A 20,403-nucleotide genomic window follows, 5' to 3' on the forward strand; every position below is an offset into this window, starting at 1 on the left:
ATGTGCGTTACAGTTTTTATAATAATTGTTTATTGGTTATTTTAAAAAAATGTATACTAAATATTCAAGCACAAGATCATATTCAACAACAGAAATACAAATACAGTTGGTTAACATTTACAGTAATAGTACTTTGAAGATAACTTTATTGTACTGTAAAAAAAAGAAAGAAAGAAAAAAAGAAAAAAGAAACACGCACAAAATACACTAACGGACTCATTTTCCTAATTTCTGATGTGAATTTCTGAAACAGCGTCTTAATATTGGATTCGGAACTTCCGATCTCGAGTGTGTGTTGTCGCAGGGAAGATGTAACAGGGGGACAGTCTCTCGGAGTAAACAGTCGGTAGGCAATGAAAACGTCTAACTTATTTTTCTCTAGGCATACTGATACCATATTTTTGATTGTCAGACAAAATATAATTTGTTGTCAACTGTACAGACAGCTAGCTTTTTTAAACATTTACAACAGTAACGCATTTTGTCAATAAACTTTACGTGGAGGTGCGGGTATTTACACTCAGAATAGTACTACTATATGGTGTATGCACGTATCAAGTAGTTTTTTTTCTTTTTACTGTGTCTGCAGGCAGGCACTTGCCACCAAATTAAAACTTTAGAGATTGTCCTTAAGTTGCAGTACAGGGAAAATGTATATCATTGTAAAAACAAGATGTATACTATGTCTGTATGTGATGATCAAGGTTTTTCACCGACATATGTTTCTGACTCCTGCTGAACAGTAAGATTGAATCCCAAATTGCAGTACCATGTGCCAAACTATTCTTCATTGCATTGCTGTATTTTTGGTTTATAACACTTCACGATTGTTATTTTAAATGTTGCCCTCTTAAAATAGGTTCACAATGTCTGGCTGTAAAGAAACAGCAAAAGTATTCTTATTATTATTTTACTTTTCCCAGTTGGCGAAAGGGTGTATGTAAAATTCCTGCTAAAATGAATGCACACCAAGGCACTGTGAGCAGCGATCCGGTTATCTTAGCGACCGCTGGCTACGATCACACCGTTCGCTTTTGGCAGGCACACAGTGGAATTTGCACCCGGACTGTCCAGCACCAGGATTCTGTATCCTTTTCACACGACTGCATTCATTTATACCGTATAAGGCTGTCAAATGGATCATGAGTGACAACTCGTCCTAGAGTGTAAAGCTGTGTGGCTTGGAGCTTATTTTCCGACCATGGCACACTGCGGGAGACTTGGAGTTTGAAACAACAATCTCGCTTGGAATTATTCTTGTGTTTTGTTACCGCAAATGCTTTTGCGTCCTCATTCGCTAAGTGCTAACTTTGATTTGGTCCGGCCCTAGGTCTCCTTAATCCAGGTTTCAGATGTTCCCTCAGCTTTAGATCTTGTGGGTTGGAATCTTACAACATCTTCTCCCAGAATTGACTTGGCCGTACTTAGTGTTAAACTGTGACTGTAATTGGGAATATGAAGCAATTGAGATGAGTTTACTTTACTGGGGAATAGGTTGGTGGCATATAATAAGATGTATACAACTGATAAAAACAAAACATGGATACAATCATTGCAGTATGATATCCTAAACTGTCTCAATGAATTAATTCTTGAAGTGTTCAGCAATTCTCCTCAATTAACCCTCCAGCAAGTGAATTCCCTAGAGATAACTCCAGATCGAAGTATGATAGCAGCAGCAGGTAGGTGTGCTCTAGTTTAGACAGATGGGTGGCACTGTGAGACTGTCAGACACACATAATTGTGATTAGATGATTTGTTGTAAAGAAACGAGTATTTTCCAAACAAAAAGTTCTCAGAAGCAACATGAAAGGTCATGTAAAATGGGGAAAAGGCTAAAATATGTCTACTCAATTATAAGAAACATATGTACTAGTTATAAAAAAAAAAAAACATAATTATACTTGTAATAGTACAGTAAGCCTCATTATAGTATTACTTAATCATCATTTATTCATGTAAATTTGCCAGAAGGGGTCAACCTGGTAAACCAAATGTCTGTTTTTATATTTCCTGAAATATTTCCTTCTAAATACAGGATGTAAGGTTTAGCAGAATCTAGAAAAAACTTAAAAGGGGTGGGTGTGAGAACAGATAAGAGAGAGACAGCTTTTCATGTCTGTAAATTCTCTGCAGCTATGCCAACGCTTTTGAATTGCTTTTTTTTATTGACGTTAATATGAATTTTATTGTTCCTGAAGAATGTGTTACACAACAAGCAGTTGTGAATCTGCATCTGTTTTACTAGCAACACTTATGTTTATGTTGTAGGTTACCAGCACATTCGAATGTATGATCTCAACTCGAATAACCCCAACCCTGTGATCAATTATGACGGCCTCAGCAAGAACATCACTTCTGTGGGGTTTCATGAGGATGGCCACTTGATGTACACAGGGGGGGAGGACTGCATGGCCAGGATCTGGGACTTAAGGTAGCATGCAAACAAAATGCAGACTTCCTTTAATAATAGGTTAGACCAGTGAATTTAAAATGTGAAGATTCTGTTATTCGTATATTCAAGTAAAAACAACATCCATCCAATATATACACTATCTACCAAAAATACAGAAGATTTGTGCAGATAATAAAAAACGAGTAAGAGAAATCCCGATCCAGGCATTAATATCTAGTCATTACATTTCCATTTCTTTTTGTAAGATCACGGAACCTGCAGTGCAAACGGATCTTTCAAGTCAACGCACCTATTAACTGTGTCTGCTTACATCCAAATCAGGTAGTCAATACTTCTGCTAACTTAGGCCTGCAAAACTTTGACCCACCTGCTAATTGCAAATTACAAACCTGGTACTGATGGCGTGTTTGTCAGAAGGTTATTCCTTCTACCCCAGAATGAACCCGCTATTAATACTGTGTTTGTAATTTCAGATTAGCGGGTGAGTCAAAGTTTTGATTTGGTCCAGGCCTTAGTTCATACACAGGCTATGAAAAAATAAATAAGTAGTCTCTCCCCCCCCGTCCCCCCCAAGCTAATTTGTGCAAAAATTGCATTTATTTTACCCTCTTCATAAAATGGTTTTCAATAGATGAAAGATAATATAGCTGTGTGAGCACAATGTTTTACAGCAAACTTAAAAGTTTGGGTTATGCTAATTCAACACAATGTTGTTCACAAAGGAAGGACACAAAATAATGTTTATTGCTGTTTGTTTAATTAATTATTTAATTTGATTTGTTGTTTAAGGCAGAACTTATTGTTGGTGACCAGAGTGGCGTTATTCATATCTGGGATCTTAAAACTGATCATAACGAACAGCTGATTCCAGAGCCAGCGGTTTCAATTAACTCGGTTCATATCGATCCTGATGCCAGCTATATGGCAGCTGTCAACAGCTCAGTAAGTTACCAATGCAATGTATGCAGAGAAGTTTCTAACAGTCACATTTTATTAAATGTATTTTAAATGGGTTGCTTGTAAAGACATATTTAGCCTTTTCCTTCAGTCATACATTGAAACGCAGAACTGAATTGGTTTGTGGGTTACAATTTAGCAAACTTTGAATTTAAACATCCAGTGAATTTAAAATGTACATCCGTGAATGATGATATAGTGAATAGGGCATTTGTGTTTCTTTTGTTTGTGTAGGGAAACTGTTACGTGTGGAATTTGACTGGAGGCATTGGAGAGGAGGTGATGCAGCTGATTCCCAAGACAAAAATACCAGCCCACAAACGATACGCCCTCAGATGTAAATTTAGCCCAGATTCTACGTAAGTGGACATTTTTGAAGTTCTCTTCTGAGCAGGCAAAGTTTGTTTCGATTATTTCTGTGACTTCGAGCCAGTGAATGGATACCTTACAGCAGGTATCCATTCACTGGTGTAAGGTATTCATTCACTTCTTAGCTGAGTGGCCTGGAACCCACACCTTTCTGCCAGTGCGAGCTTCACATGCCTCTAACAAAATGAAAGCTGTAGTTTAGAAATGTGGGTTATGCCTGTAATATGCTGATTTCTAATGTTACCCAACAGACTCTTAGCTACTTGTTCTGCTGACCAGACCTGCAAGATATGGAGAACCTCCAACTTCTCTCTGATGACAGAGCTGAGCATCAAGAGCAGTAACCCTGGCGAGACGTCTCGTGGATGGATGTGGGACTGTGCCTTCTCTGGGGATTCACAGTACATTGTCACGGGTAAGCAAGCTGATCTAGTCTGAGAACTTGGTTTTACTTATAAAACTTTTTTTTTGGTGCAGTATGCCATCTGCTGGCTAGTATTATTTTTAGAACTTGGCAAAAAAAAAGAAATTTCATGGCTCGATTTCTTTTTTTACACAACCAGTTTAAAAAACAAAAAAGTGTCTTTTGAATGTATTGGACCCTGATATTATCTGCTTCTGATTCTGCTGTGTTAAGGAAATGTCTTCTCACTTGTGGCAAGGTGGGGTAAAGCAAAATAATGTGCAAATGGGTATAATCAGGATTCTTGTTGTGAGACAAAGAAACCATTATTAATGGTAAGTTACTTGTACAAAAGATGTGCGGTCTGTCTAATTTAGCTCACACTAGAAGCTGAGATGGCACAAGTCTTCAATTACAACCTGCTTAGTATCTCTTTTTTGTTGTTTCAGCCTCGTCAGATAACCTGGCCAGGCTGTGGTGTGTGGAGACGGGCGAGATCAAGAGAGAGTACAGCGGTCACCAGAAAGCTGTTGTGTGCCTGGCCTTTAACGACAGTGTCCTGGGGTGAGGAGACGGCTTCTTCACTGCTGGATTTCATCTGAGAAGGCTGACCTGTTTCTTTGTTTGTGTATATATGCACACTTCCCCAGCAGTGAAATATGGACCTCGTTATTAGCACATTGTCTGCCAGGAACTGGTCATTATATTTTGTTTGCTGGGACCCCTGATGTGTTTCTGCTCGGTAAATTTAGAATAGTTTTTATTTGTAATTTTACCAGAACGGCAGAGGTATCAGACATTAAAGTGAACGTCAGGCCCTGTTCTACTACTTTATTGATGACTGGTGTGATGCATTATATGTAGGGCTTCTGATTTTTTTTGGTTTTAACCGATAAAAACTGATAAAACACCCTGATACAATAAATAAATAAAGTCGGTGTATAGCCAATAAACACCGGAAAAAAACATCGGATAAACTGTGGAAATGGTTACTCAATTCACCCCTTTCCTATTTAAAACAAAACAACAAAAAAACCCCACCTACTACAAAAAATAATATATAGTCTCAAGGGAAAATTCTGAACTGGAAAATAACATTTTGGTGTGATACACTGGTAACCAGGGTACTATAATATCTATCTATTTATATAATAAGTACATAATATTTGTACAATGTAGCTACTTTGAGTGGTGAACAATAGTTATTGCTTAATACAAAAGTGTTTTTATTTTTAATTTGTGTATATATATATATATATAAAAATAAATGAGTCCGTATTCGCTAAAAACGACAAAAATACCTTGCACTTATTTGCCACCTCACCAGAAGTTGTGGCACCGTTTCAAAAATGGCAAATGAAAAAGAGCTCTATGTGATATGTGACATTAATATATTAAAAACAAAAAATAAAAAACACAGGATCAACACAGCAGCTCTGGGGCCTCTATTTAAAAGTTTTAGACAGGAAAAAGTAAACACACCAGATTATGCGCGCGCACGCATAGTGATCTGTATGGAGGCCACCTGGGTCAAAAACATGTTGTGCTGCTTTAGAGCGGGTCATAATCTCATGGGACAGAAAAAAGGCAAGCACGTCATTCTGAAATGCCTCGCTTAAACAGTACCCAACTTGCTGGAAATGCTGTGTAGTGATTTTTGTATAGATTGGCACAAGTAAACCTCATGTTATTACTTTATGAAAATATATGACCACTCTTTACTGCGAAGAAACAGCAATGGCAAGTAATGAAAAAAGTAAAAAATAAATAAAATGCGGTGCCAACTTTATGTAGTATTTATTTCAGGAATAAACAAACATTTAACTTGAGCTGCTATTTGGCATCCTTTGTTTTGTAGTTAATTCACTGATGTACAGTAAGTCCTACACAACGTATTCTTTACTCCTGGGATATTTTTGTACTTTAACGTGTTTCATAGTGTAACGTCTTGCTGTAAAATAAAGGCACACACACAGGGGCCACGCCCCCCTGCTATGCTGTCTCTGCCAGCGTTCTGAGCAATATACTGGCCCTAACTGTTTATCTGCCATGAGCAATCCCTTCAGCAACATTAGTTTATTATTGAATGAAGAAGATTAGTTCAGAGACACAGACACCTGGTTGCAAAAACTGGCTGTGCAAAGTCAGTGAAGTGATGTTCCTGTATTTGAACTAGGACTGGGCCAGTCTCACTGTGTGCTTTGCTCCTTTCTGCTGCATCTATCCGACATGATCAACCTCTTCAGCAACGTTAGTTTATTATTGACCAGAGAAGATTAGTTCAGTTTTTGTACACTGTGTTGTATATGTTCCGTGCGCTGCCATTGCTGTGAGCTGTTCAGTGTTGATATGTAAATAAATCCTGTTCGCCTGCGGGGCGTATCAACTTCAACCTCCGTCTCGCTCTCCTGCCTGTCACTCAGCAGCGAATGCACGCACCCACACGGCACACGGATACTCTGTTACAAGCATTAATTCCCTGTATCTTTCTAAACAAGGGATTTAGGGGAGCTCCTTAATAAAAGCTGAATCTCACAACAATAATTGTGAATATATTAATTGTTACAGGTGTGTATAATGGTATTTAAAACAGGATTCATTCATCCGCCTTTTACATATCCGCCCTTACTCTGGTCCCATCACAGTCGTGTATATATAAATATATGGTGAGCCCTGTGATCTTATTATTATTATTTTTTTTTATAATTTTTCGTTTAATTTTTCACAAATTTCATTTTATCTGCTAAAAATGGTTTTATTTAGTTTTAATACAGATACACATCAATAAAATAACTCAAATAGATGTATATAAATAAAAACTAAGTATACATCATGTTTTAATTATATACATATTTTTTATTAAACATTATCTGCTTTTTTTTTTTTTTTTTACATTTTGACATGAACAGGCCTAGCACAGAAAAATAATTTAGTTACCATAATTTCTTATTAGAGGCAGTAATGGTAACGTACATGAAGTTTTCCACTATTTTTAATTAACTGCCTATTTACAGTTAATACTGCCCATGCCCTCTATAAAAATACAATAAGATAAAATACAAATATATATATATATATATATATATATATATATATATATATATATATATATATATATATATATATATATACTGCTCTAATAATTGCACATACAGCAATCTACCCATTAAAAAAACAATAGGATTTGTATTTCAATCCCATTGCACTGAAGTAGGGATCCAGTATACAAGCTTGGAGCTCCTCAGTATTTAAATACTAAGCAAAGCAGATTCATTCATTCAAATTCATTCAAAACCAAAACAGCATTTGCTTTAGTGCCAAATTTGCACCACTTGAAATAAAACAAAGAATTAGCATACAAATACAAGCAAACAAGCCATATTTTCTCCAAAAGGAATAAACAGCTAATGCTTAACGATGGTATCTTTCGACTCCCATTCTAGCCGACATTGCAAAATCTGCACATCATTATTTTGTCACCGTCGGCTGCATACATCCCATAATGCTCAAAGTCTTTGCAGCGTTGTTTAATTGTTATTTGCGTTTTAGGCATTTTAGAAACATAGGCCCAGATATTCGAAGCAATGCGCAATCCACGCAAAAATATGTGCTTTTGCATAAAACACGGCACAAAACAGTTGCGCAAAAGTTGGAAAATTGCAGGTTTTTGCTCAATTCGCAAATGTGTTTGTGCCTCGCAAAACCACCTGCGCATTCAATACCAATATAGCAGAAATGCACAAGAGCTACACGTGAATTCGCAGTATTGGAATACTACACAACAATAGACTGTTAACAATACCCTGCCAAGCAGCTATCATTGGTGTACAGTACATACCAATATTCCTTAGATGAGTCTACACTCAAATGTAATCTGCACATGGAATGCAGAATCAAAGCTCAACACACATCGGTCGCATTGGCACCCACAAAGTTGCATGTCCACCCCCACAAATATATAAATAAGCTACTAAATAGAGAAGTGAAACAATGGACCACAGGATAGTGTAGGCTATTCAACATATAACTTAAATAAAAATATATTGTAGCGACTTGCTAACTGGATAAGTGTCAACATGAAGGAGACAGAAAAAATATCTCTATAGCATCAAACTTCACTCTTCATTTTACAGAATCACACCTGTCCGCCGTTGTTCTAAGTAGCTCCGACCCGTGCTACTTACACTATACATAAACATATTTACAGAAGCTGAAAACACTACTCTATTCAGAAGCCCTGAAGACAGGAATCTCAGCATGGAGCCAGCCAAGAACGCTGCCTGTGTATGCAGCCTGCACATATGTATCCCTTACTCATGCTCCTGCTGAAAGCCCCTTCCAACTGCCCCCCACTCACCACGCACCCTGCTCCTACCACACCTGTATGGCATAGTCAATAGCATGGAATGCAGATCGTGGGTGTCAAGGTATGCTTCTGATATCAATGAGAAATAAATAACAATACTAAAAAAAAGGTCGGCTGTGTCCTTATACCCGAGTGTGGAATTACCAGGTGAGTGGCATGAAGAGGAAAATGAGCTTTCAGAGAATGCAACTACAGGGATATTTTACGGATTGAGCCTTGGGCACTGCTGCCCTTTGCCAATGTTGCGGAGGATAGGGCACTTAGCTCAACGCATGTAATGGAAACATTCTGCGCATTGCAAGCCTGTCACGCTTATCGCAAAACTTGGCCTTCGGAGCAATTCAAATAATTCAATTCAAATAATTTTGTGCTTAAGCATATGAAATTTGCACACATGCATACATTTGTATCTAATGTTTATTGTTATCACAGGCATAAGTATGGCTAATAAGCGAAATATTTAAAGGGCCATCACAGATTCTATGGAATTCAAACACATGTATCTATGCTGTGCTGTTTGCTGGGAAGTGAGTTTATGATTTTTCTACTTCTGACTAAATAATTTTGACAGGTGTCACACAAATATGTTACCTATTCTAATTAATTTCCATTTTTTTACTTTCTTGTTTTCTGTTACAGTACCATCCATTTTTTTTTCTTTCTCAGTATTAGCCGTGATCCAGCTTATCAAACCGCTATTGCTCCGTGTCTGGACTGATCTGATTTTTGTAATGTTTTTTTTTTTTTTTTTTTTTTTTTTGTAAGAACTGGATAAGGGCGTCTGTAATAAGAAAATACATACATACATTAACAACAACAACAACAATGATTAATAATATTAATAATCCAGCTGGAATCACCTGTTTTTAATAGCATATATATATATATATATATATATATATATATATATATATATATATATATATATATATATATATATATATATATATATATATATATAACTTGCTTGACAAACCTGGGGGGGGGGGGGGGGCAATTAATTGAACTTAAATAAAACGGGCTGAACAGGCAGTGGAATAAGAAAGGTGCGCCTTTTGTACATTTTACATTCAAAACGCTGATAAAATTTACCAATACAGTAATCAATAGCCTAGCCTACTACTGTATAAGCAGTGTCTTTGATATTGAAATCTATGTGAATGCAAGGTAAGGAGGTGCAAACTGTTGCTTGATTGATCTAGGGTTGATATACTGCTGTATGTGTCTATTAAAGTAAAACGTTCCTGCATTACACAGGTAGTTGTTTAGTATCTGCTGGCTCGGTCTATGTTACACACAGACGGTATGTACTATGATATCGCGCTGTACTCGTGATTCTGTTTTGGGAGTTATTCTTTCAGCACCAAGAAAGCTGCTTGGGAAAGTGATTAGTTTTCTTTCGATCCGAAAGAATGATTGCAGCTTCCCTGTTTATTTTTTAAACATGTATTAAAACTAGTGATGCTGCTATCACAATCGTTCTTTTGAATATAATCATTATATAGATGTGGACAGAACCTTGTATGATCACTGGGTGTTTTCCTTTGTTGTAATACTGTGCTGGAGTGATGTGTGAGGAGTTAAGGCTTGCTTTTTAAAAGCGTTATTTTGTGCCTCGCAAAACTGGTTTTGTGCTTGGCGCATACCTTCGAACATGGCAGGATCTCGCAAATTGTCAGCCACTCCGGCCAAATTGCCCTATGCATACATTATATTTGTGCACAGCGCAAAATGGATTGTGTCACGCAAAAAGAAGTTTCGAATATGGCACATTTCGCACATTCGCGCATAACGGCCATTTGCGACACGCATAACCCTCTGCTTGGTGCGCAAATCTTTCAAATATCTGGGCCTTTTCTCTTCCAATACAATTTTGGAACAACTTGCTCCGAATCATACATTTGCGCAAGTGCTAGACAGAGCTTCCGTTTCCCTTCCAACCGCGTCTATGGTAAGGACTGAGCCTTGACAAGTTTGTAATTTGCACTATTTCCTTCTAAAAGAAAGTCTGGCTGTCTAAACTTTTGGATGGATAACATTCCTTTTGCAAATAAAGGGTGCTGACTTTCTACTGAGTTAAAGGTTACTAAACCTGGCCCTTTGATTTTTGGTCAGTGTTCAATGCAGCTCAAGTTTACCAAAGTGTTTTTCAGAGTATGTATTCAAATAGATAGACGGCATGGGAAAAAAGGGCCACTTTGTTCCTTTGGCATAATGGTATGCGGTTCAGTCAGGAAGGTAATAGAAGCAGACCGAAACACAGATGTTGTTTGGAAAGCATATATCAATGCAGAAGTAAATTAATCTTTGTTTTCCTGGACCTGTGAAAGACAAGGGAAAAGGTCGTTTACAGACTGAGACCAAAACAAAGGCTGGACCACTGTGCAGCTGAATCCTTCATCTGTGGGCTTGTGTATCAGTGAGTTACTACAGTCTTAAGGACAAAGTTGTCCTTGTTATTTACAGCACCACAAAAGAGCACTTGTCAGAAGGTCACTGTGTTTTACTGCTGTATCACATTTCTTTTTCTACGGTGTTGCCAATGAGCAACAAATTAACATGCACCAGGGGTCTAGAAGCAGCTTTCTTCATGGTGTTTATTATTTCTTACACACTTTGTTTCTGTAAGGCCATTTGTGTGTTGGTCATTAATATTCATACTGTATATGATATATATTCTCTCAGATTTTTAACTCATTAAAGGGAGACCTAACTTGAAAGGATTCTGCTGGAAAGGAAAACCCCACATGAATCCAAACAAATACATTTTTATCCAGTATATTTGGAAAGTCTTTGTGCTGCAAAGAGTAGTACAAGTTACTGTAAACAAGGCCTAACCATGAATTATCAAATCTTAAAATAGTCAGCTCTGTAGTTGAATTGGGCCCATTCTATTTCCATACTTCATATGTTACGTTTACTGACAATCACCAAAAACTTACCTTGAGCTTTCCTCACCCAGAAGATGGGTATGCGATCACAGAGGGTCTGGAATGGTTCCCCTAATGTCAAGGGCTCCACTTGATTCCTTCCCAAGACACCTAAGAATTCTGTATGATATCTGGTCTGGTTGCCTTGCAACCAAAACTGATTCACCTTAGAAAAAAGTACATAGTATTCACTATCTGGCAATCCTCGTGTTAAAAATCCATCAATTGTGGGCTTTGTTCAAAACCATGATGCCTTTCCCTCAGGTCTCATTACCTCAGCAAGCAGTCCACAATGATTGGTAATTACCTCTACCCCAGATCCTATTTCTTCACTAATTAACTCCTGGAAACCAGCCTGAGAGTTTTACTTGTTACCTTTTCCACGGTTTCTTTGGATGGAATAAGAAACATGCAACATGTGGTGCTCTGTCTTCTAGAACACAGGCTAACTATCAAACCTGGACAAGCCATTGAAGTGAAACATCAGAAAAGACATTTATCACAATACAAACCTACAGTAGTGCATACTGTAAGGTCAGCATGATGAGTAATGTTTTACTCATCTGCCTATTAAGGAATCTATGTCCGAACCAAAAACATCTTTAGTGGGTTGTGTTGCTATTATAAGTTTGCATTTTGCTTGTTAGTTCAGTTTTACAAGTGATTGCTTTGCTGAGAGGAAGGCGACAGGACCTCATTTCTGAACCCAGTACCTTTAATTCCTCTATCTGAGGCATGATGCTTCCACAGATGCAGTAGTGCTTCAGAATTGGAACAACAGTGTTGCAATTATTAAAATACTGTTTACATAGGCCACCCCAGTAAGAGCCAGCACCATCTAGTAATCTTTACCACTCTGGATCAAGTTTCTCTTTGTTTTGTTGGCATTACACTGCTCTGAGTTTGCATTTCATGGAACCTTCTAACTTGTGTGCAGCCTAAAGCTTGTCTTGACAAGTCTGTTGTCTTTGCATATTCCACATTCAGGCAACACTGCTTTCCAGGCTGCCCTATTCCAGAGATTCCTAGCAAATGAAGCGATTGCATAATGTTTTGATAGCAAATTTTTCCACCTCTATTAAAAATAAATAAATAAATAAATAAAAACATGTTTTAGATGAAACTGTCAAGGATCCTGTGGCAGGTCTCACTGCTTTGCAGCATTGTGCCTGAATACAGCATGATCCAAGAAAAACTGTAAAACAAACCACCCATTCTACTGAAACCAAATCTAGGTGCTTCACTCCATTAACTCCACTAAAACTGTGTTCCTAAGGTCCTTATACATCATTACTTGTGTATTTCAATAAGGATTAAAACAGACATACCTTTGTATAATCTTCCTGTAATAATATATGAGACGGTAACAGGATCAGGGCTCTGCAGAGCAAGTGCGCTCCAAGTGCTATTTTCCACTACCTGTCCTTTACACACTGTCTACAGAAGTAAAATGTACACCGACAAGTGACTCTGGCAAGTTTCAGGTTTCTGATTTTACATTTATTTTGCATCAGTCGTCATCATTGTGGTGGAGCTCAGGGATTAAAAAGGTAACCACCATGCTGGAATTAAGCAGGAGAAGACCACACTGATAACCCTAAGCAGTGCAGTTTAAAGAAGTTGATTTTGCAGAGATGCATACCTTGTGTTTCGACATGTTCAGAATGGTCTGAACGTTTTCTAAATCGGCACTTTCCATTTTCCGCAGGAAGCATGTGTCTTGGTTATCAGGCTTGTAACATAATAAACCCTGGGAAAAGATATTGACCATAGAAAACAATCAGTAATCTCCATATAGCACTACACATACCTCATACACACACCCAAATGCAAAGGGTTAAGATCAAAGGAGAGTTTATGTAAAGAAAATGTTCTGGCAGCCCACAAGAACTCAAGTTGGAGTAATGTTCTATTTCTGAAAAGGGCTGCTGCTGACTGGTAAACTACATCATGTTATGGGATTTCTGTTTTACACAGGATAATGTGTTTGTTATGACAACAGTAACTGAAACACACAGATAAACCCTAGTAAAACACTCATAAAGCATGTGAAACATTACCACAGATGTCATGGGAATTGCTATTGTGTGTGGTCATATAGAACATGTTATTGTTACATTGTTAATATTATTGCTGTTATATTGTAGGCATTTACAGTGTTACCTATTGTGGTAATTTCCGGTGACGTTGACTTACTCACGTTTTGCAAGTCAAACAGCACTGCCGTAGTGTGGTTAGTTTGGGACGTTACGTAATATGTTACTACATCCTTCTGCTTGTCAACTAAGGCAGACTGGTTCACCAAGGAGCCAGACTGGTCTTGAAATGATATTCGAACGATCTGAAAAAAAGACTATATGGCATAGGTTGGCTTATTGAACAAAACTGGCAGGGGTTGAATGATCTAGCAACCTGATGATGTTTTTTTTTTTTTTGACAGAAACATTAAATTATTTTGAACAAGGAACAAGATAACAATTCTGAAAAAGCACTTCAAATACTGCTTATTGGTGATAAAGGAGTGCTAACAAATTGAGTTTGACCTCATATTAGTAGAGCAGCATTATTAAAGCTCTCTGCTTTGAAGATTGGTTTTCAAACCAGTTACACTGCTATAGATCTAACTGGTTCTTTATATTCTTTTCCTGAGTGATAGGTCAAAATTGCCTTATTGCAGCAAGGGCACTGTAGTGAAACCGAACACAGGACATTATTTAGCACCAGGAAGCAGCAGCAACCATAATTCTACACCATTGTCTTTAAAAAATCTTCATATTCTAAACACAGGATAACATACAAGCAAATACATTGATCTTCAACAGATGAAAAGGGGGACCAGTGATAATGCTGGTGTAAATAAGTTATATCTGTCCTAAACTTGGTAAGCAAACTTTAAAGTTGTATTTCTACTAGTTTATTTTTTCATTCTTTCTTTCTTTGATGCTAGTATATGTATATTTAATCACATTCATAACTAACATTCAGTATAACACACATACTTGTAGTGGCAACGTTTGCCTTGAATTCATTAAGTTTCTTTTGGTATTTTTAAGTATATTAAATCACATAAGTCTTACCTTTTGATTATTTGGTTTAAATCCCAGAATTCCTATAACAGTAATTGCAATAAAAGTTAATATCAAAACGGCGGTCAGTGATCCCCATAGAATCTTATTGGGCGGTTTGGATTCTAGTCTCCTGTCTCCCTCCTGTAAATTTAAAAAAAAAAAACAGAAACTAAGATTTCTCGGGCATGGGATATCACCATGACCAAAGGTAGATTGTGTTTTTGTTTTTGTTTTTTAATTTGTAACAATTGTGTCCATATATATATATATATATATATATATATATATATATATATATATATATATATATATATATATATTAACTTATATATATATAACTTATTCTTTGAGCTGTAATTATAAAGATACAGAAAATGTAAAAATCAATCTGGTATTATATTACAAAGGAGCAGAATGACCTTAAACTTCTAAACAACATTTTTTTTTAAAGTAAATATTGATGACAACGTATATCCATTTTCTTAAAACAAAAAACAGAACGAATACCCGTACAGACATAGACTATCGTAAAATGATGATTCTGCATTGCAACTTCATTTAAACAGCAAGATTACAGTACCAATAAACAAAATAATCTGAACAATAGTTTACACATTTTAACTACTGTATTTTCAAATGAAATATACTGTAACGACGAAGACGTGGGAGATGTTTTATTTAAATAAAGACAGTTGTAGTCATTTTTATGTCTCACCCTTAACAAAAAAAAAAAGTTGCTTGTTCCTCCTTACCGTATTGTGTTTTTCACCCCTGCACGTTGCCATACAGCCCCCGAGCCTCTCCATACCTCTTCACTGTGCCCGCTGCTTCTGTGCTCTACTACTGACAATGTTCAGATTGTGTATGGTCAGGGAACAATGAATGGAGAGTCGCGTACCTGAGTAACATTTCCATTTGAGCCAAGCCAAGTCATGTCCCTTGTTTCAGCCCAGTAATCCAGAACCACGTGACCTCCCAGTACTGTTGCTCAAATACAGTACAACAGACAATAGACAAAGGGGAAAGGAACAGTTACTCTGTGGAGTAATGCTGTCAGCACCCAGAAGATTGTATAATATTTGGCTGCCAGTGTCCAAGGTGACTCTAGGGAAACTGCAGAACAAAAACTAAAAGGGCTTAATGTGTATTGAGATACTGTCATTTTACAGTAAAGCAGGCCAGTAATGACATATAAAAGTATGCAGTCGATATAAAATAATACATCTAATATATTTAAAATAAAGTGAACATTCCTCTCCATATTATCAGATGAGATGGGCATTATTCATGTACAGAAAAAAGGGAAGATTTATAATTGATACATTTAAAAAAAAAAAAAAATCATTGGGTCTATATGAAATAAGTAAAATGAAAAAGTGGTTGTGGTGGAAGGTAGTTTATTAAAACCTAATGTAGGTCTGCCATAGCTATACTTAAGCAAAAAGCTTCCTTTAAGTACATTTTGTAATTTCAATTTTCACTGGTATGTTTAAACCTGATTATGATAGAAAAAAATAGATATTACTCTAATTTTAGTTAAATTGGTATATTAAGTGCATGTGGTGTAATAAAAGGGAGTTGAACAATTTCAAATAAAGACATGATTGTTCAAATGGCAATCAAAAGAAAACTGCATGTAGAAGGATGTTACATTACAGTACTCGACAGTACTTAGTAAATATAAAACACATGGTTCGTAGTACTGTATCAGACATTTTATTGCATAGGTAATTACTATTCTAAATGGAATAGAGGGTTTTTATGGCTTGTTACACACTGAACATCTGGACATCACACAGCACTGGCATTTTACAGCACACTGTCCAATTCAAGTATTGGTAATAATAACTACACAGTTGTTCATGTTTTAATATATAACACATTATTATTTTATAACATGCTTAAGTAATCATTTTACAAACAGTTGTAGATGTTGCACAGTGATCTTTAAATACTGAAATATTTGTTTAAAATATAGTGACACATTTTCACTTTTCAAGATTTGTTTAATTCTCTCTTTCCCTTGATTTTTTTTGCACAGTTATATACACTTGATATGAACATGTATATGCATTATAGACATAATGCACAACCTCAGGATTACAGTACTTGTCTCATCAAGGGCTGTTGTAGTGTCTAAAATTGTTCATAACAATGAGTAAACATCAGCTACGTAAAGGGACAATATTCTGCAGACATAAATCAACCACATACAATAATGGGACTGCATTCATAAAAGTTGCTAAAGAATATCACTGGTTCTTAAACGGTTTAGCAGTTGTTAAAAATAGTTGCAAATAAATTGTTATTTTATGAGTATAAATGTGATAAATAAGCATGTTCCCAACCATACAGCAATGGATTTCAAGCTAGTGTTAGTATTAGGCCAATACAATTAAACCACAAACATAAATGAAATGTTACATCTCAAGAGGATTTTTTCCCTAGTTAAATACTTTTAATAAATTAAATAAAAATACTGCTCTGTATTTTATTTCAATGTTGTTGATTTGACCCCATTTGGGCAATACTTCTCTTTTTAAAGTATATTGAAGTGCTATTAACAAAAATGTACAGTACTCGCATACAGTAGCAAGAAACAAGCTCCATTGTTCAGAAAGAAAACCCTGTTATCCAATTATAACAGAAAACTAGCAAGAAACAAAATTGGTTTCAGACTTCTTTCTTTTACCTTACATGTAATCCTATTAGCTGCCACACACACTTCATAGTTCTTTTCCTGACAAAGTGCTAGGTATTTTATACCTAGCACCTTTACAAAGCCACACTCATGAGAAGCAGATGTCTTTTCCCAAAGCAGGTGGCTGCTTTAATCTTCGGTGCTGGCAAGAAGGATCATCATCAAGACTGCACGGCTTTCTTAAATGTATTTTATGACTTATGGCTGGTTTCACAGACCCGGATTAGCATTCATCTTGGAGCACTTTACCTGGCGTAACATTAGGTAGTCCAAGATTAGTGCTAATCGGGGTCTGTGGAACCAGCCATGAATGTTTAAGATATGGAAGACTTAATTATTAAATGGTAAATACTGTATGAAACCTGGTCTGTCCTGTCCCTTGACTTAAGGGTTAGTCATGGAGACGTTCTTATTTTCCTGAGGCACAAGAATAAACCTGCTAGGCTGCCTTTCTACAGACACATAATTCCAATAAATTTTAAGTCAGATGCAGCATTGACTATAGTAAAATGATATACTTTTAAAGTATATTGAAGTGCCATTAAAAAACGGATCTAAATATCACTGCCCTTTAACTCAATATTAATCTCACTGGCATTTTCCACCAATATAAAACACAACGGAAATTGCAGGTTTATGAAATTAGGACAGAGGTATGAAGAAACTAAAAACCTTAAAGTATTAAAGTTGTTTGTTATTGGTACATTCCTACATGAGTGCATCTGTCTAAATATCAGTGCCCTAAAGAATTTACCAAGACTATCTTCAATGATTAAGTCTTCTAGGTATCAATTTCCAGAAATCTACAGGTCACAGTACTCCCAATACAGTACTAATGATGGTTGAGAAATGTATTTACCTCACAATCATTAACTTTCTTTAAATAATTAAAAAAATGAAATTACTAACGACATTTTCTATTACAGTATATTTAAATCACGTAAGTTCTCATTTGTAAACTTGAATGGGTGCGGGTATTCTGAAAGCACACAAAGTGAGAGTACAGCTTCTTCATCCCTGCAGGGCTGGCAATAGGTCAGCAATGGTCTCCACGTAATAATCCGGGACCATGCCTGTCCGCTCAGCGCAGTGGCTCTCTTGGTGGGCTGTAGCCTCGTCTAAATGGCAGACTCCAGTGAGGGTCAGCAGGGTCTTCAGGCCGCAGTTGGAGCCCAGCAGGATGTCAGTGTCCAGCCGGTCACCCACCATCACTGTCCGGGCCGGGTCGATCCCGTACTCACTGACCACGCAGTCAAACATGAAGTGGCTCGGCTTGCCAATGATCTGAGCCTTACGCTGGGCTGCCGTTTCCACAGCTCGGACCAAACATCCCGTTCCTGAAGAGGAAAAAACAACAGATAGGGGTATATATATATATATATATATATATATATATATATATATATATATATATATATATATATATATTGTGAGACAGCAGGGAGGGGGTTAAAACCTCTCTGCAGTAAAAACATGTGCGGAATGCACATTTGTCTGGGTTAATTGTTTTCTGTTAATTGTTTTATTGTTAATTATCACCTGCACCTGGCTATGATTGTAAATTAGAGCCAGGTGCAGGGTTTATAAGGAGAACAGTCAGTCTGCTCTACGCTGCTGAGTAGAAGGAGGCAGAAGAGGTGCTCTGTCTCCGAGTAGCCACAGAGGAAAAAGTAAGTGCGGTGTCAAACCTGTGTGTTGAAGTTTGTGGTTTTGGGAAGGACGGGAAAACAGTGTAGCTGTCCCGCGTTAGTCAGGGTGTTCCTGAGAGTTGAGTTAGTGCTCCAAGAGGAGTTAGGTGTTTATTTTGTGTATTTTGTTTGATTTTTGTGTTTATTAAAAATAGCGCACCAGCGCTTAAAACTCCATTTCATTGTTCTGGGTTGTATTTTTAAAGGGGCACGAACCTGAGTGAGTTGTGCTTTGTCACAATATATATACAACGTCCAACCACGTGGTATATAGTATCACTTACATTAAACCAGTTCAATCAATACTACCCACTGATAGCTGGTCACAGACAGAAAAGGCTGCAGTTCAGACTGGCTGCATGAAAGATGGGAGCACATAAAACTGCACATGCTGTTGCACACCACATATTACCAAGTGCATGTTAACAGTGGAGATGTCAGCTCCTCTTGATTTATTTACCTTTGTGTTGATCAACATTTAGAATTGAAATATAAAACACCTCCTGGAATAAAGTAATTTGCAAAGGTTTGCTTTTAAAAAAAAAAGAGGTATCAATAAATAAATAACAAACACAAAAAGACATTAACAGACCTGGCACTGCTCTTCCTCCTTCCAAGGGCAGCCTGGTATCAGTATTGGTGCCCACAAACAGACAGTTAGCATTGTTGAGGTATTTGAGCGCTTTGGTCAACTTCATGTAACTGAAATGCTCATCAAACCCCACAACCACTGCTTTCACCTCGGGGTCCAATGGAACATCAGCCCAGTCACTTTGCCCACCAAAGACTGGGTCTGGACCAGACCCTACTGTCTGAATACCAAGTTTTTGTAACTCCTTGCTTAGGGCATTGCCGCCTATAAGGTACACTTTCCCGTCTAGTTTAGCGATGTGCTTCAGGAACACAGCCGAGCAATACGCCGTGCCAAACACCTCTTCAGTTTTAGCCTGAAACCCCAGTTTTGTCATTTTCTCCGCATACATCTCCCTTGTTTTGGTGCTGTTGTTGGTGACAAAGAACACGCGTTTGCCGTTCTTCTTTAGTAAATTGATCACCTCGGGGGCACCAGGGATGGCCTGGTCCCCACGCCATATAACCCCATCGCAATCAAACAGAAAATTGTCTACGGAATTCAGCAGCTCTTGGATCAGAGGGCCGCTAAGCCTAGAGCATTTAGAGACAGCCATCTGATAGTAATGAGTGCAGTGCTCGCTTGTACAATCCAAGCTACAACTAACCTACAAGGAAGTCACTGTCAAAGTCTAAGGCTAATGTAAACGGCCAAAAAGCGGCGAGTGAGGATCTCATTCCGATACTGTAGACCGCTTTCCAATTCGCTATAGATCCCTCACATTGGGGATGACCTTCCTGTATGATTTACAATGTAGCGGACTGTACTTCCGCGCTTACTATTAAAGGCATAGGTTTCAATTATGTTGCCAGTGTATGGCAATTGCTGGCATTTTAAATTACAAATAAATAGCCATGCAGATAAATAAATAAAA

At 37.2% G+C, this 20,403-nt stretch overlaps 3 protein-coding genes across 6 annotated transcripts; 1 reads left to right on the forward strand and 2 right to left on the reverse strand.

The window, feature by feature from the left end:
* The first annotated feature begins 265 nt into the window (after positions 1 to 265).
* LOC117431694 (target of rapamycin complex subunit lst8-like) lies at positions 266 to 5,157 on the forward strand. 3 transcript variants are annotated; one of them, XM_034052934.3, is made up of 9 exons: positions 266 to 346; positions 924 to 1,086; positions 1,631 to 1,682; positions 2,272 to 2,434; positions 2,662 to 2,737; positions 3,206 to 3,358; positions 3,608 to 3,732; positions 3,994 to 4,157; positions 4,595 to 5,157. In XM_034052934.3, the coding sequence occupies exons 2-9, from the start codon at positions 958 to 960 to the stop codon at positions 4,711 to 4,713; spliced, it is 981 nt and encodes a 326-aa protein (XP_033908825.3). In that variant the 5' UTR covers positions 266 to 346; positions 924 to 957; the 3' UTR covers positions 4,714 to 5,157. The 3 variants fall into 3 exon arrangements, with proteins under 3 accessions (XP_033908825.3, XP_033908828.3, XP_033908827.3); XM_034052936.3 differs by lacking the exon at positions 266 to 346 and having other exon boundaries at positions 973 to 1,086; positions 1,599 to 1,682; XM_034052937.3 differs by lacking the exons at positions 924 to 1,086; positions 1,631 to 1,682 and having other exon boundaries at positions 270 to 346.
* Positions 5,158 to 9,507: 4,350 nt separating this feature from the next.
* On the reverse strand, positions 9,508 to 15,679 carry LOC117431122 (BRICHOS domain-containing protein 5-like). Of its 2 annotated transcripts, none has more exons than XM_034051762.3 (6): positions 15,262 to 15,679; positions 14,519 to 14,650; positions 13,642 to 13,782; positions 13,084 to 13,191; positions 11,454 to 11,607; positions 9,508 to 10,832 (listed from the first exon to the last, which is right to left on the reverse strand). In XM_034051762.3, exons 1-6 carry the CDS (start codon positions 15,313 to 15,315, stop codon positions 10,738 to 10,740), a joined length of 684 nt encoding a protein of 227 aa, XP_033907653.2. In that variant the 5' UTR covers positions 15,316 to 15,679; the 3' UTR covers positions 9,508 to 10,737. The 2 variants fall into 2 exon arrangements, with proteins under 2 accessions (XP_033907653.2, XP_033907652.2); XM_034051761.3 differs by having other exon boundaries at positions 13,642 to 13,794; positions 15,262 to 15,677.
* Positions 15,680 to 16,209: 530 nt separating this feature from the next.
* LOC117431254 (glycerol-3-phosphate phosphatase-like) lies at positions 16,210 to 20,302 on the reverse strand. The gene is made up of 2 exons (XM_034052014.3): positions 19,491 to 20,302; positions 16,210 to 18,547 (listed from the first exon to the last, which is right to left on the reverse strand). Exons 1-2 carry the CDS (start codon positions 20,083 to 20,085, stop codon positions 18,222 to 18,224), a joined length of 921 nt encoding a protein of 306 aa, XP_033907905.1. The 5' UTR covers positions 20,086 to 20,302; the 3' UTR covers positions 16,210 to 18,221.
* Between the last annotated feature and the right edge of the window lie 101 nt (positions 20,303 to 20,403).

Source organism: Acipenser ruthenus, chromosome 22 (assembly GCF_902713425.1).
Source record: "Acipenser ruthenus chromosome 22, fAciRut3.2 maternal haplotype, whole genome shotgun sequence".
NCBI lineage: Eukaryota > Metazoa > Chordata > Actinopteri > Acipenseriformes > Acipenseridae > Acipenser > Acipenser ruthenus.

Excerpts from the sequence above, each read along its gene's own strand:
- LOC117431694 (XM_034052934.3), top strand. The coding sequence starts at position 958 with ATGAATGCACACCAAGGCACTGTGAGCAGCGATCCGGTTATCTTAGCG. Across the intron at positions 2,738-3,205 it reads TCTGCTTACATCCAAATCAG|GCAGAACTTATTGTTGGTGA; the intron begins GTAGTCAATACT and ends TTGTTGTTTAAG. Across the intron at positions 4,158-4,594 it reads TTCACAGTACATTGTCACGG|CCTCGTCAGATAACCTGGCC; the intron begins GTAAGCAAGCTG and ends TTGTTGTTTCAG.
- LOC117431122 (XM_034051761.3), bottom strand. The coding sequence starts at position 15,315 with ATGGAGAGGCTCGGGGGCTGTATGGCAACGTGCAGGGGTGAAAAACAC. Across the intron at positions 14,651-15,261 it reads GGGGTGAAAAACACAATACG|GAGGGAGACAGGAGACTAGA; the intron begins GTAAGGAGGAAC and ends TTAAATTTACAG. Across the intron at positions 13,795-14,518 it reads TTAAACCAAATAATCAAAAG|TCTTTTTTTCAGATCGTTCG; the intron begins GTAAGACTTATG and ends TATGCCATATAG.
- LOC117431254 (XM_034052014.3), bottom strand. The coding sequence starts at position 20,085 with ATGGCTGTCTCTAAATGCTCTAGGCTTAGCGGCCCTCTGATCCAAGAG. Across the intron at positions 18,548-19,490 it reads AGGAGGAAGAGCAGTGCCAG|GAACGGGATGTTTGGTCCGA; the intron begins GTCTGTTAATGT and ends TTTCCTCTTCAG.